This window comes from Idiotropiscis lumnitzeri, chromosome 19 (genome assembly GCF_059441095.1).
Source record: "Idiotropiscis lumnitzeri isolate Australia: NSW breed Sydney's pygmy pipehorse chromosome 19, RoL_Ilum_1.0, whole genome shotgun sequence".
Lineage (NCBI taxonomy): Eukaryota > Metazoa > Chordata > Actinopteri > Syngnathiformes > Syngnathidae > Idiotropiscis > Idiotropiscis lumnitzeri.
Genome location: NC_142409.1, coordinates 10,247,497 through 10,264,428, shown reverse-complemented (window position 1 = coordinate 10,264,428; position 16,932 = coordinate 10,247,497). Strand labels below are relative to the sequence as shown.

The 16,932-nt window shown below is 44.9% G+C and overlaps 3 protein-coding genes across 12 annotated transcripts in view; 2 read left to right on the top strand and 1 right to left on the bottom strand.

The window, feature by feature from the left end:
• Positions 1-2,465, top strand: part of atp8a2 (ATPase phospholipid transporting 8A2) — a 37,109-nt gene extending 34,644 nt beyond the window's left edge. For 6 of the 10 annotated variants that reach the window (XM_088282736.1, XM_088282735.1, XM_088282738.1 and 3 more), the window contains one exon: positions 115-2,258. In XM_088282736.1, the coding sequence (XP_088138862.1) occupies positions 115-209 (95 nt within the window). In that variant the 3' untranslated portion in view covers positions 210-2,258. Of the gene's footprint in view, positions 1-114 lie in introns of all 10 variants that reach the window. The other 4 variants (XM_088282734.1, XM_088282732.1, XM_088282741.1 and 1 more) reach the window with 2 other exon arrangements.
• Positions 2,466-3,058: 593 nt separating this feature from the next.
• Positions 3,059-11,454, bottom strand: shisa2b (shisa family member 2b). The gene is made up of 2 exons (XM_088282742.1): positions 10,760-11,454; positions 3,059-5,119 (listed from the first exon to the last, which is right to left on the bottom strand). Exons 1-2 carry the CDS (start codon positions 11,055-11,057, stop codon positions 4,542-4,544), a joined length of 876 nt encoding a protein of 291 aa, XP_088138868.1. The 5' UTR covers positions 11,058-11,454; the 3' UTR covers positions 3,059-4,541.
• Positions 11,455-12,115: 661 nt separating this feature from the next.
• Positions 12,116-16,717, top strand: spice1 (spindle and centriole associated protein 1). The gene is made up of 17 exons (XM_088283217.1): positions 12,116-12,457; positions 12,584-12,631; positions 12,719-12,856; positions 12,956-13,058; positions 13,158-13,255; positions 13,537-13,607; positions 13,693-13,817; positions 13,876-14,001; positions 14,080-14,336; positions 14,406-14,537; positions 14,678-14,774; positions 15,340-15,435; positions 15,526-15,803; positions 15,868-16,051; positions 16,126-16,177; positions 16,342-16,405; positions 16,491-16,717. Exons 1-17 carry the CDS (start codon positions 12,356-12,358, stop codon positions 16,548-16,550), a joined length of 2,031 nt encoding a protein of 676 aa, XP_088139343.1. The 5' UTR covers positions 12,116-12,355; the 3' UTR covers positions 16,551-16,717.
• The last annotated feature ends 215 nt before the right edge of the window (positions 16,718-16,932 follow it).

Sequence of the window (16,932 nt, the reverse complement as noted above, 5' to 3'; positions counted from 1 at the left end):
TGATCGGGGAAAAATCCATCCGCTAACGTCTGCTCCACCGTGACACACCATTCCGCATACCCGCCCCCTCCCATATCCCCCCCCCCCCCCCCACATGCATCCATCCATCCACAGACGGCTACGCCTTCTCCCAGGAGGAGCACGGCGTGGTGTCCCAATCGCAGGTCGTGCGCTCGTACGACACCACCCGCCAGCGGCCGAGCATCTAACCTCTGAAATCGAAGCGCCCCCCCCCCCCCCCCCCGCAATTCCCCTCCCCCGTTGTCCCCCAACGAGATGCCGCCACGGCAACAGGACTCAGAGGCGTACGGATTATTCCGGACTTTCAAAACATAAACTGCGATCTTACACAAGCGCCGCAAGTCAGAGACTGCTCGGGAAGCCTGATTGGTGCGTTCCACTGTACCCGCTTGTGCATGTGTGTGTATGTATGTCAACCAGAAGACCCCCCCACCCTCTACCGCCAACCCCCCCCACCCCGCAATTCAGTCATCACATGCCGACATCAGAAGGGAACGGTGAGAGTGAGAGGGGGGGTCACGTCCAAATAAACACGCACGGATGAATTCCATTCCGAGCGCTGCCAAACACCACAGGGGATGCGAGTGAGGCGGAACGCTCGGACCCCCGCCCACCCCCGGCACCCCCCCCTCCCCCCCAACCGACTACTGAAGCATCCATCTTCCTTATCGCCTCACTTCCTATCTTTCCCATCTCCACTACTTGACTTATTTTTTTTACGTTTTTTTTTTTTTTATTCAAAAGTCCTCTAGCAGGAATGTTCTACTCGACCTAGTTTGGCAAGCCTTTTTGTTTATCTGATACTAGTGCGCTGAATTGTCCCTTTTACTAGTACACTCTTTGTCCTCATTGGTAAGTCAAGTCAACACACGAGTAGAGCGACTAGGACGCACTAGTAGACTTGCAAGTGACTTGTTTTTTTACCGAACTAACATTTCTGGGCTACTAGTTTGTTTTCCTCTACAGTCTGACATTTCTGCAAACTAGTAGGTGCACTAGTAGAAGAAATGTCTTACTGGTGATACACTTTTATCACTACTGGCTTCCACTTGTGGATACTAGTAGAATGACTGTTGCGGAAGGTGCACGAGGACAGACTGAGGGGCGCTAATAGAGCCATTAAAACACACTAGTAGCACAGCTAAGATGCACTAGTAGAATTGCTAGGTTGCTGTAGTAGAATGACTAAAAAGCACTTGCAGAAGAAGTTGCACTAGTAAATTGATTAGGCGCACTAATAGATTGATTGAAGTGCACTAGTAGAACGGTGAATGTGCACTATTAAAATGACTTTGGCGCACTAGTAGAAATACTAAGTTACATTTAGTAAAACAACTATGATGCACTAGTTGAACGACTTAGGCACACCAGTAAAATGATTAAAACTTACTAGTGGAACAATTAAAGTACACTAGTACGATGATTAAAGTTCACTAGTTACACGACTAAGGCACATTACATACAAGTAGAACAACGAGACTGTCCTTGTAGAACAACTAGGGCGCACTAGCGAAACGACTACGTTTTCCCCCCACTACTCTGCACATTAGTACAACGATTAGAGGGTGTACTAGTAGAATGACTACAGGCGCACTAGTAGAAAAACTATGTTACTACTGAGGCAAAATTGTGCACTACATTACTTCAAGTGGCATCAATTTTTACTAGTTTACATTTTGTGCTTCACTTGTAGCGCACAGATGTAACTAACTAGATTACAGATGTGCCTCACAAGTAACGTACTTGTTGTACTAGTGCGTGGAATTGTTTTACCAGTGAGTACAGAGAGTTGTAGTACGTGGACAATTCAGCGCACTAGTAGGATATTGACGAAAAGGGCTTTCCACGGAACGAGCGCTAGTATGCATCCAAAACAAGAAGAAGGGATTTTTTTGTTTGTCTTTTTGTTTTGTTTTGTTTTTTTGTGACTGTGGCATCTTGTCGTGCGGACGGCGCTCTGCTTCAGGAATGCGACAATGACGGCTTTTAGAGAGGGGACGGGTTGTCCCGTCCGTCCGTCCGCCCGTCTGTCCGAGTCCTAATCATTAAATTGAATCAATCCCAAAACGCGTCTGCCTCCTCCTGTCTGCTGCCGCTGCTGCCGCTGCTTCTTTTTGGCCCCAACGAAGTCACGCGATTGGCCGGCTTTCACAATCGCCGTTCTGTGTGAGTCCCCGTTGCTCCGTTCTTGTGTGAATGCTTCATTGATTTTTATGTAAGACAAATGGAAAATCAGACATGGCTTTATGTGTCCCTATGTGTATTTTTGACTCTGATTTAAAATTAATTTGCTAGAGAAAAAAACCAAAGACGGATTCATAATCAGCGCCAAAAATTAATCTAGAAAAATGTACTGCTAGTAAAAATTTGAACAATTAAAATGAGGAGTTCCAAGCTCTTGCTATCATAAGACTTAGATACAAAAAATATATATATATATTTTTCATTGTTGTTGCTTGTTTTATTTTAACTTGTTTTTCTTTTATTAAAATGTATGATAAATTATTTTTAAATGGTTTGCTTTTGCACTTTTTGTTTTTATTTATACTCTCATTGTTTTAATGAAATCATTTTTGTCATTGTAAAAGTTTGGGGGAGGTGAAGCCCATTAAAAGTAAAAATTCCATCGCTATCATGAGACTTGAAGAAAAATAGCTAACTAATAAATAAATTATATAATAGTCAAAATATTGAAAAGTAAAACCCATTTTCGCAAATATTATAAATCACTGCCACTGTTGCCATCATAAAACTTAAAAACCAGCAGCTGATATTTCCGTTTTTCTTTCGCTTTTTTTTTTTAATTAACATATTTAAAATGTTCTCTGTTCATTTTCATCCTATCAGAAATTATTAACTGTGAGACAAACAATGTCATTGTCACCAATTTGTTCTGCGTAACACCGCAATAGATTTGATTTCCTGTTGTATGTCTCCCATCCGCTCCCTCCCCAAGCTTTACAGCGTCAAATTTACACAGACCTGAAAAATGAACGCACCCGCCCACCCCCACCTTCTCCCCACCCAATCTCTCGTGTCCAAGTGGAGATGCCTTTCACGCCCACCTTCCTGGAATTGCAGCTGCCGCAGTATGGAGAATCCATCCACTCCCCGAGCTACTTAACAGTAAGTACGCACCGTGCCAAAATCGCACCTCCTCCCCCTCGTTCTTCTCCGTCCCGCCGAGCATGTCTGATGATGTGACGGCAATTTGTTCCAGCGTCCGCCGTGGGTGGTTGAGCCGTCTGCCAATGTGTCATTAGTTTCTTGCAAGCGGATTAAGAATATGACGCAAAATGGGTAACAAGCTATTAGCGCTTGTTGAGCTGAAGACTAGGGTGGGGGAAACTTACAGGCCCGAGGGGGTGCGCCAAACTCTTTTGGGATTTTGGACATTGGTGCGATTTGCATGGCTGAAGTAGCTTGCTATAAAATGCACTAAAAGTTTCACAATGTTTTTTAGTTTGGACTTTTTTTAGGGGTTATGCATCGCGGAAAGGGGGTGCGCCATCTCTCTCGGGATGCTGAAGGGGGTGAAGTGTGTAAGAAATTTGCAACAGACTGATCTAAAAATATCTAAATGGCTTTGTTTTTATTTTTTGGAGAGTTGGGGGTGCGCCAACTCTGTCATGTTTAAATTCAGAACTGGCGAGCTGGCTTAAAGAAATTGGAAAAACACTGCTCTAAATCTTTTGTTAGGGAAGTGTTTGGAGTGTATCTGGTTAATAGGGGGTGCCCCAACTCTGTTCAGAAGCCAAAGGGGGTGTGTAGCTTTAATAATTTGTGAAAGGCTTCTTTAAAAGTATCCAAAAGGCTTTGGTTTGCACAAGGGGGTGCGCTGGGGTAACGTTTAATGTATTTTGATCGTGAAAGTTAAACAAGATGCAAAAGCTCCCAGAAAATTACTTTTTTTTTTTTTTTTTTCATTTCTTTCCATGTTATAGAAAATGGCAATAGCGCACTGCCAAGGACACAAACTTTTTTTTTTTTTTTGCTGTAGATTGTGCACACCAACTGCACATTCCTGCATTTCGAAAGCAACGGGCGACTGCTTGTTTTCTCGCCACACGCACTCAACTGTGCGAGTGTTAAATCCAGTAACACACCTCACGGGAGGGGGTGCGCAAGAGGGGCGGGGGGGGGGGGTATCGTCTTCAAAGCGCCGCCTCGCCATCCTTTGGGTGACATCGGCGCTTTCTCACGCCGGGGCGGCGTCGGGGAAAAACAGTCCGGAGCGTCACGCTCTGTGCGCCGCGCTCACTTCATTAGCGTTTAAATAGTCTGTAGGGAGGCCGTCTGTGCTTGCCATCACACACACACCTTACAAACGCGCAGCATAAATCACCCCAGTCATCGCTGCTACAAACACACAAATCTTTCATACTTGCAAGTATTTTGGAGCCCACGTTTGTAAGCCGAGCTCAGCTCATTCGCGACACCAAACACCAGGAGTCCTACGAACGCGCCGGAGGGGGGGGGGGGGCACACCAGAGTCCTCTCAGGTGGAGCTTGACAAGTCGTCACACCGTCACCGGAGGGTATTTCTGCTCACTGGCGACACTGGAGCCACCAGCTTGAGGGGGAGGGCAAGGGGACTGGAGGGGTCTATACCCGCCTTGGTTGGGATCCATGAAAGTGGGGGACACCGGATGCGCGTAGCCGATGTACTGCGGATGTAGGAACTGTCCCTGGTGGGGCATGATCTGAGTGGCCTGCTGGCAGTTGAGAACGGAGAAGTTGGTGGGCATGTTGACGAAGACGCTGGCGTCGGGCGGCAGGCAGCAGGAGGCTTGCGCCCGGACCATGGGGGCGGGCGGCAGAGCCCCCGGGCGGGTGTTGGCGGACGGGGCGGAGGAGCTGGACGAGGTGGCGGTGCTGGACTGGCGCGACGACGAGCCCCTGGAGGTGCCGGTGCTGGACATCATGGGGATGGTCTCCAGGAGGCGGCCCCCCGTGCCGCCGCCCGCCACCGACGACGACGAGGCAAGCTCCTGCTTTGGGCGGAGGCAACGGCAGCAGCACATGGCCACCACCGAGCCGACCAGGATGAAGGCCACGAACACGGAGCCCACGATGAGGAAGGGGACGTAGATGGGAACTGTGGACGGAGACCACAACGTTAAGTAAGAACCACACCACCTTCAAGTGCAAATGCAACTTCCTGCTTGACAGTCGAGCGCCGATTGGCCGAGACAAGGACACAAAAAGCTTTCCCCGTTTGGAGTGAAAAGTGCGGCGGGATTTGCCTCAGACTCTCATTAGCATTCTCGACTTTGTTTTGATCTCGTCTAATCCTCAGCGTCCCGCTGTGTCCTTTTCAGTCCTGCGTGTGTGCCAACATGTTGTTGGGTAGTTTGTCCCCGTGCGGAGGTGTAGTTGGGTCATTTTCACTTCATTTGATCAATAATGGCCACTGAATTTCATTTGGAAAGATTTTACTGATATTTAAATTTTGGACCGTTGGTATCCCTCAAAATGTAATAGCAAAGTTCTATTTTTTCACATTTTTAACGAATGCCAAAATGTCTTTCCTGTTACGTGTTCCTTGTTCTCCAAGTGTTGAGACTCAAGTGTGCAACGAGCACGCCACATTTAACGGGGGGAAAAAACGATCTGCTTTGGTTGGTTATGACCGAAGACGCTTGTGACCATTCCCACACCGGCGCAGCCTTGCCTCAAATGTTTTCAGCAACACTTCTTGTTGCACACTTCTTCTACCCACCAAAAAAGCATTGCGGGTACTTTTAACGCGGGTTTTTTACGCCCATTTTCGCCGTAAACACCCTGAAGAAACAGCGAGCCTTTTCGAACAGCCTTTCCGAAACTTTTTGGGACTTTTGGCACACCGCCTTCCACCCTGAACGCAACCTTACAAAATGCCAGAGTGGTCTGCGTACTTTTCGAACTGTCTTTAGAACCAAAAATAAAGTTAAAACAAGGCTTTTGGTTACTGCAAAGTGTCCCTAATGAAGTGGTCCGTGAGTGGAAGACAGGTATTTGTGTGTGTGTGTGTTTGAGGTGGATTGGGGGGGGGCGGTCTGACATTCTTGAGCCAGTTATTCCTGACCGGACTTTGCAGCGCTTGGCTTGTGCTTCAAGAAAAGAAGGCATTCAGCGTCCAATGATTTAATGAAAATCAAAGAAGCGCGCCCGTCTCGTCTGGCCGACTTTTATATCCAACAGAGAGCGACTGCGCAGCGAGGGGGTGACCTTTGCCAGCTTCTCGAGGCCTTTGCAAATAAGCCCAGTGTCCGTTTGAAAGAGACCGTGTTTGAAAATGGAATTACCGTTGTCGTCGTTGTCCTTCGGCTGCTCGAACAGAAAAGCGACAGAAAGGAGAAGACGCAAACCACAGAAGAAGAAGAGGGCGTGCAATGAGGTGGGGGGCCGGGGGGACGGGGGGGGGGGCGGGTGGCTCCTCCCATCCACATCGACAAAAAAAAAAATTCTGAGTCATCAAAGTAGGCTGTTTGCATCTAGTAAGCTTTGACTGCCATATTTTTTTTATTGCAGTATTTCCATTTTTGAGGATATTATTTTTATTATATAAATATATATATATATATTATATTACTATTTATTATATTTTTTTCTACTGCGTGTATTTTTTTTCATATTAAAATTTGGTGATTTTTTTTCTATTATTTTCTTTTTTTTCAAACATTTTTAGCAATTATTTGGTGTAATATTTATAATATTAATTAATATGAATGTCATTTTCTCACAAATTAATCTCTGGCGGTTTTACTGGTTTTCACGTTCACGATGAATTGCATTTGGAATAATGGCATAAAAAAAAAATATATATATATATATATATATATATATATATATATATATATATATATATATATTACCGAGCTTCAAAGTATCACAACCTTAGAGAGGAAAAAATTTGCATTCCGAAATGGCTTTACTTTTCACGCAGTATGTAACAACGATCAAAACAACAACATCCACGTTACATCTCAAGCAATTTTCCTGCTCGACAGTTCTTTCCATTCTGCGGGGCGTAACATGGAGACCGAAGAGGCGACGAGCTCCAGTTTCCTTTTGTCTGCCGGCTTTTTTTTTTCCTCCTTCTCAATGGCCATCAAAAGAAGAAGGGTATTAGCACAGATTACTGCATGTGAGGCTTCGGACTTTAAAAAGTAGGAGGGCATCCGTAATGAAGAAGAAGAGGCGGAGGAAGGCAGGTGACACCAAAGCCAGAAGTGAGGTGTCAACTTCGAACATATCTCAGCCGACACCTCCCTCGCAATAAACAGCTTCTCACAGGAACTCTTTCTATAAGTCTGTTATGGCTACACGTATAGGGGTAATGTCCCCTGGGCGTGGGGGGCACATGGGAAAGGGGGCGGGGTAGAGGGGGGGGGCGACTGGCCTCCTTTCCTGTACTTATATGGGCATCAAGTGCCCTGCTTTCTCCCGCTCTCCTCGAACCATTTGTATTCTTTATCAGGGTTTGGTATTTACGTTTCAAGTCCTTTGGCTGAGTTAGCATGTACACGCCGGCCGAAAAGTCGCTTCGGGTATCGTTTAGAGAGACGCGACGCTATCAGATCGAAGTGTTTCTCACGTTAAATTTACGACAGAGTGTCACAAATGAGAGAAAAGATGACGCTGATTATTTAAATTTAGAAATAGAAGCCATGGTGTCGTTTACACGCACGCACACTACTAAATACTACTACAATTGCTAACTAGTGTGAACAACCGGAAGTTACAAAAATGACCAAATAATTGTAATAATCGTGTACTCAAACTAAGAATGAACAATTAGGAAAAATTATTATTTTATTTAATAATATTTTAATTATGATTTAATATGTGACTATTTTTCCCCAGGTCCTCTTCTCATATATGATTTTACCATGCAGAATGAATGAATCTTTAATTAAAAATTAATTACAAAACTCAATATGTATTATCTGTAAATGTTTTGGACTTGTCGGTTTACACTTTCATTTCAGTCGACGTCAATTTGAATGTGATTAATTGTTGAGCACTGCTACAAACTGTTTCTATTCCAAAAGATGCATTAGCATGTGAGTATCGCCTCGCTTGATAACGTATCCATCTGCGCACATAAAGGTAAGCCTCCTCATCTGTAAATCGGAACCGTTTGGCCTCGACTAACCACCTTCAGATGCCTGAACCATGAAGGAGATTTTCCACCACTTTATAAGGTTAAAATTCACGTCACAGCTGATAAACATAGTCCGATAAAAGTCTTTTTTAATGTGGACAACTGAAATACGCAATTGCTTTGTAAATGTTTTTTTTTTTTTTTTTTTTTTGGAGCCCCTGTCCCACACCTGTCGCCACTCGAACCCATTCTCCCGTTGCCTGAACGCCACGTTTCCTCATGGCGGAGCACATTAATAACGTCCTGCCTGTTAGTCATCAAAGCCGCTCGGTGTATTCCTTGCCTTGAGTGATTAATAGTCTGTAAAGCGTAGGAAAATGGATAAAATGCAACTGAGCCTTGTACGAGGTGGAGGGATGGGGGGGGGGGGGGTAAAAATGTAATGTTGGCCGCGAGCCAGCGGATGAAATGTATACAGCAGTTCCTGCAGTCATCACAAATGACGGTTAGATAAAAAGTTGGACATCCAAGATGCTCGTCTTCTGAACATGACCACTATTTTGGTCACATTGTCGCTGGTGCGCAAGATAAAAACAAAAACAGCAATTTATTGAGCAGTTTTGGTTGAAGATCATTGTCCAACCTGTCAACAAGCTCACGTGCTTTTTATATTCATTTCTAAACATCGACTTACCCTGTCAAAATGAAACATACACTGATATAAAAACTTTCAGAATTCAAATTACAATATTAAATCAGTACAGTTAGCTTGCTAGCTTGCGCGGTTAAGGCGCAACATGCTCACTAAATTCTAACATTCGCCAAAATTTTACACCCTGTCATAATGAAACGTCAATCTACATTAGACCTTTCGGAAATTCAAATTGTACATTTTAAAACACTTTGTTTGCTAACTTGCCAAGTTGAGACGCATCGTGTGCTCACTAAATGCTAACATTAGCCAAAAACGTCCAACCTGTCTGCAAACTCACGTAGTTTACATTTCAAACGTAAAAACTGCTTATTAAAATGTGATATTTAATAGAAAATCCAGCTTTTTGCTGAAATGGCGAAATTAACTCGCTTACATACTTTTTCCGTTATTAATTGTTGTATATTGAAACTTTATTTCAAGGGACTCTGTTGATGTTTTATATAAAATCTATATCATTAATAGTTGTGTTGATTAAGTATTCCACTTCAATTTGTATCAACTAAGCCTCACAAAATTCTAAATGTCAGTGGCTGAGTCGAGCGAATCCTTGGAAAGCATGTGACGAGCTTAAAAGTTGGGCCGAACCCAAAGTGAAAGGTGATTTGAGAAGGTGCGTATGTTTTAACGGGCAGAGCTGTCAGCACCGTTCGGCTGAGCGACTGTCCACGATCCGCTTCAAGCCCCGACTTGATTCCGGCAGCGGCCGTCGAACGCTATTCTATTTTTAAAAGAGCACTTTAGGACCATTTGGAAGCCCTGTGTAGCTGTCCCCCCCCCGCCTTTGCCGTCTGCTGTGCAGCTGTTGCTGCCAACCTGCCGGCAGCTGATGCTCCTCTCAACAAGGGCGTACTGTACGCACCACCAACCACTTCATGGGAGGAAAGTGGGAGTGTGTAATTGCATAAAATCCAATTTGAAGACCTCGTGAGAGTTAGTCCGAATAATCTCACTGTAGTCGTATTTCGAAACAACTCATCCAGTTGACTTTTCAAAATCATCAGCAACTTTTTTGGACACGGTCAGCATGTGGTACTTTTAAAGCGTGTGCTGGATAGAAGGGGTGCGCCAACTTTGTCAGGATGTTGAATGGGTGCATGGCTGATGATGTTAGCCCTCAAAATACTTTTAAGAGGGCAAGTAAGGTGGAAGGCGGTGCGCCAACTTTGTCGGCGTGTAAAGCCGTTTTGGAGCTTTAAGAGTTTGGGAGAGACAGCTCTTTAAGTACACAAAAAGCACTTTTTTTTTTGCTACTTTTAAGGATGTGTGAAGGGTAGATGGGGTGCGCCATTTTTTTATGTTGCAGAGGGTTTGCAGTTTAAAAACGTTTTAAAAGACCCTCCATTAACTAGCCCAAAAGCTTTGTTTGTCCTCTTTTTCGGGTGTGCGCTTGGGTGGCGTGGTGCGTCAACTCAGTCAGGATTTTGAAGTGGGTGCGTGTCAAGGGAGAATCGCTCCAAATGTGAGAGGAGTGACCTTTTGACCATTTGATAACATGATTGTTCCTATAATATTCTTCACAGTGCGCGACTGAAAAAAAAAAAAAAAAAGGCCTGCTCTTTGAGTAACCAAAAAGCTCGGCTCTAACTTTTATTAGGTTGTGTGTATGACTGATCCGGTGCGTCAACTCTGTTGGGATGCTGAAGGGGGTGCACGGCTAAAAAAAAAATTCTCCAATTTGACTTTTTAGTGTGTGTGCAGGATAGAGGGGTGTACCAACTTTTGTCAGGGTGTTTGCTAGGGGTGCGTGGCTTAAAAGGTTTTGAAGAAATGCTCTAAGTAACCAAAAAGATTAGTTTTTACTTTTGTAAGCAGTTGCTTCCTAAAGTCGGTAACTCGTCATGCATAATGGATGACATTTACGAAATTAGTGTACTTTGCAAAATAAGGTCCAGACATTTCCTTCCCCTGTGATGGCTAACGACACCCGCTCGTACCTGCACCGGAGTCCTTGGTCTCCTTGCCCTCGGCCCCGGGTTCCAGGGCCCGCCTGTCGTTGTCGCAACTGCCCTGGTCCAGCCGCGCGTCCATGCTGGAGCAGCAGTAACGCAGCTCGCACTTCCCGCAGCAAATGATGGCGTCCACGCCGTCGATTTTCTCCGGGCACTGGAAACCTTCCTTCCACGCTCCCTGGGCGTCGAGCCACCCGTGGCAGTACTCCCCGCTTGCCTGCACGTCGATGGTGACCACGAGAAGGGTCACGACCACGGCGGTCGGGAGTCCTACGGCCCACATCTTGCGGGCGACAGAAAGCAAAACCCGCCGCTAGGTTTCACCGGAACTTTGAGAGGAGCTGTGGGAATTAAGAAAGGGAGCGATGCGCAATTTAGGCGCTGGCATTTGTTTGAGAATTCCCGTGCTTAATTGCGTCTCCAAAAATGACTCCACGCGATTATCCTCCCAGGATCGAGTTTAGTCTCCAGATGTGAGTTTTCTGCGTTAAATCCAGCCAGGGCAGAGAGAAGAGGCGTCTCCAATGTACACCCCAACTGTCCGTGGGGTCCCGCGAGAGGCTTTTGCAAACGTAAGTGGCACGCTTCGCATGTTGCTGCGGGGTCCTCACGAGAACAGCACAAGTGAAATCCAGGTCCTGCTATGTCAGTCCAAGTTGATTTGCGCGGAACATCCTACTTTGCGTCACAAGTGGGGCGTGGGGGAAGGCTGCAATGACAGCTGACCAGGTAAAATAGCACCAGTCGGATTCTATAAACGGTTTGCACCCACTAAAAGTCGCTCTCGTTGTTTTGTTAATGCATTAAATTGTGAAAATAAATTTAAAAATAACAACACTGTCTGCATTGGCTTCTTGAGAAACTTTTTCTAATTAAACGTGGCGTCTCGTGTCAGGAAAGTTTCAAGTGAATTATAACATCGCCATCTAGTGTGCGTATTTGGTCATTTCACTTCAAATTACTATTGCATTGTCTCGTTGTTTTATGAAGTGCATTTTAACGATCAAGTGTATCCCAGAAGTTAAGTTGACATCGACCCGTGGCTTACTTTTTGACTAGATGAAATTAAAAACACACCTGTTTTTTTATGTGCTCCAAAAGTTACGAACGTTCAGTGACTAATACTACATTTCCCACCATCCTCTCGGCGCAAGGATGCGACTGTCGTAACAAATGGTGCTATATAAAAACAGCCAACTATAAATTGAGATCGCAAGTTGACCTGTTATGGAGATTTTAGTTGAGTCCATGACAATACTTGAGTTAGGAATTATTCTGTTCCCCAAATTTATCGACACACACTTCCTGGTCGATAGCACTACATGTCCCATCATGCTCTTCGCGTACATGACGCAAAGTACAGGGAAGTGGCGCGGGACGGTTGAAAACGCAACGAACCACGAAAGTCACAATTGAAGCTAACGGTGTCGTTGTTATTTTGTGATTACTTTTCCAAGTAAGCGCTAACTTCAAATCTTAGCTCGCTCACCGTGAACGTGGCTACTGGCCAACGCTAATTCTAGCTCATTGACTGTCGTTGTCGTTAAACCCGCGAACTTGTCAAGTCGCACTTTTGCGAAGATGTCTTTAGCGAGAGGAGGATGTCGGACGCAACATGGTAAGGGCTTGAAAAAGCCCCTTCGCCCCAAGAAGACCGCACCTCCTCCCAAAAAAGAGTGGGTGGTGAGTGCCGGCTCATTCAGTCATTAATGACGAGTCCTCGGGTTACGACGGTGTTGACGTAACCTGAACGTCCGCGTAAGTAGGAACGTTGCGTAATATGATTTTTTTTGTTTGTTTTTGTTTCAGAGCACAGTCAGTGACCTGTCGGTGCACAAGCTGACCCCCGCAGAGCTGGTAAAGCCGGTTTAACTATCTTTTAATTATTAGTTTTTAAACTAAGCATAAAGACCAGAAAAGATTTATATTCCTGGTGGTCCTCAGAACCATCGGCACGAGAGCCGCAAGTCCCACAACAAGGCCGCTGCTCAGTGGGAGCTGCGAGAGAAAGCGCTGAAATCTCACCTCAGGCAGGCTGGATGTAGTCCGCTGGACCAGGCTAGTAACAAAATCATAAGAGAGGTGAGGCATTATTTTAAGATGATCTATTTAATTAGATGGATTTTTCCCTTTTTTAATAAAAGTGTATTGGATTTACATGTATTGGATTTTTGTTTGCAGGTGTTTTCTGACAAGCTGCTGCTGCAGGATGTGCTGGCCCGCTCCGACAGAGCCCTGGCGGTAGTCAACGCAATGTTTAGAGACCCACCACGCAGACAGACTGGTAGAATTATTGACATAGTACATTACTACCCACGTTGTAATTTGTTTATTTATTTTTTTCACATTAATGTGCACAATGCGTGTCTGTGTAATTCTGCAGCACATCCCAGTGTGACGATGGCTCCAAACTTGGACTCTCCGGTTTTCCAGAGATCCACTCAGCTGTCATCCTTTAATGACTCCATGTTGGATCAACAGGTGTGTGTTATGGAACATGTAAAGATTGTGTTCATTTGATATATTTTTTCCAGCCTGCAACATGACTTGTACTTTTGTCAAAAGTTAAAGGCAGAAAAAAAATCCTGGATTCATTAAATATGTATTTTGTAAAGGCAGAATTATTTGATGCAGCTTTTGCATTGTATTTAATTTTAATGTGCCTCCTTGTTTTTTTCATTTTATTTTATTTTTTTTTCTATATTTTTTTTTTTTGCACTTCCAGCGTATACTCCTTTTAATACAAAAAAATAACTTTTCAGGCTGTCCTTGATCCAGAGGACGACGACTACTACAGTGATGAAGAGCCCGGAGAGGGAAGACTATTCCAGAGGTTGTCACATCTCAGTTGAATCTAAACGGGTACTAAAAGACAGACACAATCACATTCCTCTTTGTTTTGTGGTTTTTTTTTTCAGTAAAATTAAGGTGACTAATAAGTTTGGAGGGCTTCAGCATCAAATAATTCGTCATGGTGTCTCTGAGCAAAGATTTACTTGTCCTCAAACTCCCTGCACACCAGCCAAACCGCCAGCCCAAACTGGTAATCCCCTTTTTTGGTTTTAAAATGTCCACATGTGAACTCATCTCCGTTTTCTTAGCGCTCAATTCCACCGCGGCGGTCCAGCGTTTACAGTCCAGACGCAACCACTCAGAGGAAGCCGGTGAGTCGCCTGCCTTCTTGGTGTCGCAGGTCCTCAACCCTGATCTTTCACCCATGCAGCCAGGTAACCCAAAATTATATTTACATTGAAACATTTGACTATAGACACTGGTACCGAAATGTTGTTGTTGCTGTCATGCAGGCAGCTGTCGCCCCACCAGGACCAGGAAGCGCGTCTGCAAAACCACCGAGCTGAACGGCTCCTCTGTGGCCCCCCCAAGCGGGGAACAAACTGGCTTGGACCTGCTGCAGAACATGCTGGCCCAAGTGGAGCTTGACTTGGATTCCCTGAGTCCGCAAACGTCGACACAGAGTCGGCAGCGCCAGACACAAGGCCTTGCTGGTTTCTCCGTGACTTTAGTCTCCACTCTGGCACGCCTGGTTCACCTCCTCAAAAACGTACTGTCCCAAAAAATGAACATGCTTAACATTTCCGGGAGTGGAATCAAGTTTCTCTGTTTTCCTCAGCGAGAACATGACGCGGAGAGTGCGAGCGAGGAGAGACGAAAGCTTGAGGAGACGCTGAGAGAGCAACGAAGCTTGATTGATGCTCTCACTGCAGAGACCATGACGCTGAGAGAGGAGACCTCCTCACTGAAGGTGAGACGTCGTCGGCTGGCACTTCAGATACACGCCTATTTGTATGCAAACAACCAAAAAGTGAATTTTCCATTTCTGCCCCCTTTAATGCACTCGAGTCATCTTTGTGATCCCTTATTTATTTATTTATTTGTCTGCAGGCAGAGTTGCAGCAGCGGACAGCGAAGCTGGACTCGGTGGTGTCGGCAATGGCGACGCACATCAATCAACCCAATGGCTCCGATGTCGTCGCTACAGGTTCATATTTTGTGTGTTGTATTTAAAATTGTATATGACAACGTTGTGGTATTGAAAGAAACGTCAGCCTGAGGTTTGCTGGAATTAAATTGAAATATTCTACACCTAAGATTGAACTCTAAAAAGAATTTGAAAAGTCAGCAAAAATGTGAATTAAAAAACAATAGAATTTGTCATTTAAGAAAAAAAAATAGAGGATTTGAGTCAAAATGTTAAAAGCATTAACTTAAAAAATTGCATAATTTAGAAATAATTTAATTAAAATATCTTGCATATTAAAGATAATTACAAAATAATTTTTCCCTTAGTATGTTTAAAAAAAAACAGGTTCTTAAGATTAAATGCAAACGTCTTGAACTTTTAAGTAAAACACTACTGAAGTACACTTGGACAGTGTTTCATTAATCTACCACTAGAGGGCGTTTGCGTACCGCTTGTTTACATTGACCACAACGAGATTCACTTGTTCGTGTTCCAATATTAAAAGAGCTGTCAGAAAATTTTCCCTTTACAAAGATGCAATAGGAATGCTGAATATAGTGTACCTAATGAATTGTCTGTACAGTTCAACAGCCTGTGGCAGAGCGACCACCAGTTTCCGTGTGTCCCGCCGTCCGACTCTCCTCACCTGGTCAGGGAGATGTCTGGCAACCAATTCCTGGTAACATCATTATTTTGTTTTACTAGCACTACCGTGTTATACTTAGTCCATTAAAAAAAAAAAAAAAACACACACACAATCTTTTTATAGAGCCAGATCAGGACGCCTACAACAAACTCCGGGCCCACACCTCATCGTCCAGCTCCCCCCTCACGTCGCGACTCTCTCCCGGCGCCTTGGAAGCCGAGATCGCCGAGCTTAGCCGACTCAGAGACGTGATCGCCGGTGCCCAGTTTAGCCGAGCCCGGAGTGTCGGCGGGCCGTCTAGCACCGGCGGCGCGGAGCCTAAATGCTTGGCTTCCATCGGCACGGGCAGAGTGACACCCGACAGGTCATCGCGGCCTGAGAGTCAGCACACCAACCATCAGGTGAGCTCCAGCAATTCCTCTTTTAAAGAATAAATGGCCCAAACTTCTTTTTCTTTCGTTTTAGGAGACTGGGAATAATAACAGCGTAAATAGTGTGCAACAGCGCCTCCTGGAGCTCAACAGGCAAAGTGCAGCAGCCAGAGGACGATTACTGGACCTCATCGAGCAGCAGAAGCAGACCCTTTCCGCCAGAGTGTCCCCGTCCGGCTCGCCCGTGCCCCCCTCAGCCTTCAGCCCGCCACCATCAGGTAAGACTGTTCCGCATTCTTGACATGTTTGTTGCAATAACCTACGTGGACTCGATGGCTTTCTCGTCACCAAGGTGGCAGTGGAAGCATTGATGGATCCCTCCTGATGCCGCCAAACAACCGACGGTGAGCTTAAACATTCACCAAAATTCATTTACATGAGTTTCTCACAAATGTATCGCCCCCCTCAACACAGGCGAAATTTCGCGAGGCTTAACTGTTATGCTGTAATGTCGTGTCGTAATTGTGATCTTGGGTTTTGTAAAATTGTTTTAATCCTTACGCAATAGATCAGGTGGTTCGCAAGTGTATTCACGGCATTATGAAGAAGCACAGAGGGATGGAAGCACAAAGGTAAACGCACCAAAAAAAAAAAAGAAAGCAATCAATGTCTGTAATGCGCTCACTTGTTTCAAATCGTGTTGTCGTTCCTCCACAGCAAACGGACAAGCAGCAAGTACAGGATGGCTGGTTCGCTCTCTCTGCTCATGTTCGATGACAAGAGAAGGACTTTTTTTTTTTTTTTGATTTTAACATTGTCGTAATTCAATGTCTTTATGTGTCTATTTAAGTGTGATTTCTGTGGTTGGACACAACGCTAGTTGTGCTTCGATGCCCATTCGCTCAACTTTCAACTAATAAATCATTGTCTGTGTTGTGCTGTCATATTCAGTTGAAGAGTTGTCTCATTTTAACGTGGTCACTTTTTGCAGCGTGCTGATATGGTGACAACTGAGTGTGTTGACGACTGAAGACGTCTCGGGTGTGTGCAGGGAGTCAGGAGGCGATGCAGTACAGTGCAAAGTCAGTAGGTGGCAGCATGGAGCCACTGAAAGAATCTGAAGTAAGTGTAGAACTGCATCTGTCTTTTGGGGGGGGCA

Coding starts and splice junctions, on each gene's coding strand:
- shisa2b (XM_088282742.1), bottom strand. CDS start 11,057: ATGTGGGCCGTAGGACTCCCGACCGCCGTGGTCGTGACCCTTCTCGTG. Junction 5,120..10,759: donor GACCAAGGACTCCGGTGCAG/GTACGAGCGGGT, acceptor CTCCGTCCACAG/TTCCCATCTACGTCCCCTTC.
- spice1 (XM_088283217.1), top strand. CDS start 12,356: ATGTCTTTAGCGAGAGGAGGATGTCGGACGCAACATGGTAAGGGCTTG. Junction 13,256..13,536: donor ACTCCATGTTGGATCAACAG/GTGTGTGTTATG, acceptor ATAACTTTTCAG/GCTGTCCTTGATCCAGAGGA. Junction 15,436..15,525: donor TGTCTGGCAACCAATTCCTG/GTAACATCATTA, acceptor ATCTTTTTATAG/AGCCAGATCAGGACGCCTAC.